Raw genomic sequence first — 5145 nt, forward strand, 5'->3', positions numbered from 1 at the left:
ATTGAATTAAATCTCCCGTTTGTTGCGCATCTCTGCATAGTGCAGCAAATTAACTCATCATGCAGGGCCGGCCCAAGGCTGTATGAGGTCTTGAGCAGAATCTGACTTAGGGGCCCCTTTTGTTGCTAAAAATATCAGCACCTCTAACAGCTTCTGTGTTAGAGTAGTTTAATTGACCAGCCTAAAAAGCAATAAGTTATCATCACAGTTTACTAATTTGTATTTGTAAATTCAAAGATTAAACTCACAGCATCAGATTGTTGCTATGGTAACAAAACAATCTAACTATGAATATTGTTCTTTGAAGTTTTACAAAGTAAACTTGCCAGCTCCTTAAAATCTTGTATTTAAATATTAAACAATTTAAAATCTTTTAATTTATGTATGCCTAAACAATTGAATAAAATTTAACAGCATTGACCATCTCAATAAACAAGTGTTACATTTATGTATCTGTGGTCTGTTTTAAAATATTAGCATTTAAGGGGCCCCTGAAGCCCTGGGGGCCTGATGGAGCCGCTGACTTAATTTGGATTAAACAGAAGTGCAAATTTGTTGTTTTTAAACTAGTTGTCGGTTTAAATAACACTTCACTGGAGATCTTTTCCCGCAACATGTAATACTTTCACATTTCCTGTCAACTTAACATCTTTTAATACAAAAACACGGTGGACAGCCGGTGGACCGACTCGACGCCCCAACCACCGGGCTTAGCAAGTTTTCTGGGGGAAACCCTGTAGTAAAATTTTGGCATCTATAGCTGCCGTTAATTTACCATAGAGTTAATTTTTACAATAAAATGTCATCATGTATTATGCAGTTTTGCCATGTTTTTTACTGATGTACATTAATTATGTTTACTCTATATCTGTTGTTTTTATAGTAATTTTCTATAAACAGTTTCAGTTTTATTCAGTTTATTCACTCAGTTTAAAAAATTCCATGATAAACTTAAAACACATTGCCTTACTACATTTGACACAGATCATAACTGTAAAATAATAGAGTGAATCAGGTCTCCAAAGAAGCTATTTAAAACTTATAGAGGGAGCCCGGTAACGTACAATTCCATACATTTTAATATACTAATATTATAAACACATCAAAAGCACATCATTCATTCCACATACCATCCATATACAACACAAATTCTTACCTCTGAACAGTCACATACAGATCCTACAAGTGATCTCGGGTATATAAACAGAGCAGTTTAATATTTGTTTTTTAAAAGTGTAATTGAGATTCAACCCTTTCAAGTTCTCATCAAGCTTGTTCCAAACCTGTAGGCTCCTCCAAGCAAAAGTTTGCAAAATGCAAAATATTATATTTTAATGCTTCATACAGTACCTCCGTATTTAATACAGTAATATTCTGGCAATCACAACTAACAGTAATTTGCCGCAAAATGCCTTTACATTAAAATGCCGTAATGTATCATTCAGTTCTGCTGTGTACGTTTATGGTATATATCCATTATTTTTATAGTAATTTTATGTAAATAGTTTATTGGAACAAACTCCCAGAAAACTGTTAAACAGCTGAAACACTTAGTTATTTTACGTCAAAACTAAAAACCCACCTGTTTAGAATTGCTTTCAAACCATTATAAATGAAATATTGACTAAGATATTTGATGTGTATGATTTAAGAGATGACACTCATCAAAACGTAATGTTTGGTCAATTGTTGACTGTGTAATGTTTTTTTGGTAACACTTTGACGGGTTGTGAATAAGACTGTCATCACACAGTCATAAATGACACCACCTGTGTTACGACCAGTCTAGGCATGGCCAGATCGCAACGTGAAGGATCCCTCCTCTTCCGATCTCAACAACTGATACATACGAGGTTGAACAATTTATAATGTTATTTATTTTAAAAAGATGTAGTTTTGATTAAAATGTTACAAATAGAGCATATGGCTTCAGAGTGAGCTATAATGCAGAAAACGACAAACAAAAGGAAACTATCTGAATTTTAACAGAAACACACCTAATTGAAAGTAAATAAACCAAATTACAAAGACCTAACTCCCTAACTAAGAAAAAAAGGAGAAAACTAAGGAAACATAAGAACATAAGTAGTGCAAACAGGTCACCAACTTTCTGCAGAGTCAATCACTACAGACCTCCAAACTTCATGTTTAGCTAAAGAACAGTGCGCAGAGAGCTTCATGGAATGGATTTCCATGGTGTCCAGCTGAATCCAAGCCATGCATCACCAAGAGCAATGCAAAGTTTCCGATGCAGTGGTGTAAAGCACACTGTCACTGGACTCTAGAGCAGTGGAAACGCTTTCGATGGAGTCACGAGTCAGATGAATGAATCTGGGTTTGGCGGTTGCCAGGAGAACGATACTTGTCTGACTACATTGTGCCAAGTGTAAAGTTTGGTGGAAGGAAGATTATGGTGTGAGGTTGCTTTTCAGGAGTTGGACTTGGCCCCTTAGTTCCAGTGAAAGGAACTCTGAATACTTCAACATACCAAGACATTTTGGATAATTCCATGCTCCCAACTTTGTGGGAACAGTTTGGAGCTGACCCCTTTTTCTTCCTACATGACTGAGCACCAGAGCACAAAGCAAAGTCCATAAAGACATGGATGGCAGAGTCTGGTGTGAAAGAACTTGACTGGCCTGCACAGGGTCCTGACCTCAACCTGATAAACACCTTTGGGATGAATTGGAGTGGAGACTGAGAGCCAGGCCTTCTCTTCCAACATCACTATGTGACCTCACAAATGCACTTCTGGAAGAATGGTCAAAAATCCCTATAAACACTCCTAAACTTTGAGAGCTGAAGAGTTAAAGCTGTTCTAGCTGCAAAGCATTAGGAATGGAATGTCAGTTAAAGTCACCACCAAGTCAAGGCAGGTGAATGAATACTTTTGACAATATAAGTTATTACTGAAATGACTGGAGAGTAGGGTAGGACTCTGGTCCAGTACTCGGTTGGTTTGAATTTTACATAAAGAACATGGATTTCTTTGTTTCAATAGTTGATTTCTTATGGAAGAGGACAGAAGTTAAATGTGGGGTACCACAAGGTTCGATCCTAAGACCCTCTTACTTAAAATATCTATATGCTCCCACTAGCTCAGGTTATAACAGGAAATAAGATTGGTTACCATAACTATGCAGGATGTTATGATGTCGCCAGGTGACTTTGAACCCATACAAGCACTAAACGGATGCTTGGAATAGATAAATGTGTGAATGTGCCATGACATTCTCCTGCTGAACAGAAACAAAACTGAAATTATCTTTGGACCGATCTAGAATCAACACTCAGCTTCAGCTATTACTGCTAGAAAATAGCAATCATGCCCAAACTCTGGGATTAGTGATGGACTCTGACCTGAATATTCATAGCCACATAAAGACAGTTACAAAGTCAGCCTTCTACCACCTGAAGAACATTTTCAGGATTACAGGACAAGTGTTTCAGCGAGCTCTAGAGAAACTCATCTATGTGTTTAACTTTATTTGCATTGATTACTGCAACAATGTCTTCACATGTCTGCCTAAAAAAACAAAACAAAAAAACAAACAAATCTGACGGCTGCAGCTGATGCAGAAGGCTGCTGCTCACATTTTCACAAAAACCAGGAAAATAGAGCACATCGCCCCAATTCTAAAGTCCTGACACTGACTTTGTGTGTTATACAAATAAACTAGTGAGAGAGAGAAAAATATCCTTGAATTTTAAAGGGTAGTGTTCTAATCCTTAAGGTAACAACCCTCATTTCCTTCTAATGCTGTTTGTTCGTTCTTCCTTTTTTAGGGTCATACAGTTATTCGTTCAGCCAATACCAGCCTGCCTCCAATGCTTATGTCCCAACGAGTGATAGCCCCCAGTCCATCCCAACTACAGGGCCAGAGGGTGTCCTCCAAAACTGGGATGCCACGATCCAGCTCATCCAGCATGACCAGTGCGGTAAACTATCAGCAGGTGGAAATTTCTCCTGGCCTCATTTGTTCAAGCTTTAACTGTTTTTTTTTTTTTGTTGTTGTTGTTGTTGTTATTGTTTTGACCAATGAAAGAGAATTGGTCAGTGGCTAGAATAAAGTTGTCTACCATAGCCTATTTAAGATGTTTGACAAGGTTTTAGTTCTGTGGCCAGTTACTTCACTTATATAGATATTTAGAGATCATCTCAAGGCAATAAAAAGACCCAAAAGTTTTTTTCTATTCACATATGAACACTCAGGCTTTTAAAGATGCTATGGGAAAAAAAACATCCCTTTAACTTTGTTGTAATCCTGCACGGCTGCATCTTTGATTCCCAGCCATTTATTACATGTCTTTCCCTTCTTTCTTTGCACTTCTTTCCTGACCGCACCACCAGTGACAAAAAACTTAACACTTTATTTGAAGGGTTGTGAATAAGACTGACATGACAGTCAGAAACATGACATAACACCTGCCATGAACCTCAGTAAGTCTTCATGAATATTTGACTGTTGTCATAAGGTGTCATTCGGTAAATCATGACACTTTAATACAAAGTTGACATTATTCAAAATGTCTTCATTATGACAGCTTGACATTAATCTAGACAAAAATGCAATTCATATTCCCACTATCTGAAATAAAGCGAAACAAGTAGGACCAACAATAAAGATTTCATTAAGCTTTATTACACTGTCAAATGATTTAATAACAGTCAATAACAATTTCTTTTACATGAAGTGGAACAAGAAGCACCAGTTATGAATGTCATTAAGTGTTATTACAGTGTCATTAATATTAACTTTTACCTCAAGTAAAGTGAAACAAGTAGCGACAGTTATGAAGATGTGTCATGATTTGTCGGTGTTGGTGAGGAGGTAGACGCAGGTAGGCCCAGGTTGACATTGTAAAAGTTGATTTTTTTGAAGAAAACACAGGAACGCAAGGAACTGGCTGAAGACGAACGAAGAGACATGAGACGCATGACAGCAGAACAGACTGGTATGACACGACTAGGACCCGACAAGAGACAAAGACAACAGGTGAGTTTAAATACACAAGGAGGGTAATCGGGGAAGAAACAGCTGGGATCAATCAACAGATAGGACAGGACATCACAGAGACTCACAGGGGAACAGGACACAGAAAAACCAAGAAATAAATACACAAACACAGATCACCACAAGATGT

The 5145-nt window shown here is 37.5% G+C and overlaps 1 protein-coding gene across 5 annotated transcripts in view; it reads left to right on the forward strand.

Moving 5' to 3' along the window:
- Positions 1–5145, forward strand: part of gatad2b (GATA zinc finger domain containing 2B) — a 110565-nt gene that overhangs the window by 85436 nt on the left and 19984 nt on the right. For 2 of the 5 annotated variants that reach the window (XM_015021943.1, XM_015021948.1), the window contains exons 6-7: positions 3787–3954; positions 4884–4997. In XM_015021943.1, coding sequence (XP_014877429.1) covers positions 3787–3954; positions 4884–4997 — 282 coding nt within the window. The remainder of the gene's footprint in view (positions 1–3786; positions 3955–4883; positions 4998–5145) is intronic. The other 3 variants (XM_015021944.1, XM_015021946.1, XM_015021945.1) reach the window with 3 other exon arrangements.

This window comes from Poecilia latipinna, unplaced genomic scaffold (genome assembly GCF_001443285.1).
Source record: "Poecilia latipinna isolate Pla-1442-1.1 unplaced genomic scaffold, P_latipinna-1.0 Scaffold2900, whole genome shotgun sequence".
NCBI lineage: Eukaryota > Metazoa > Chordata > Actinopteri > Cyprinodontiformes > Poeciliidae > Poecilia > Poecilia latipinna.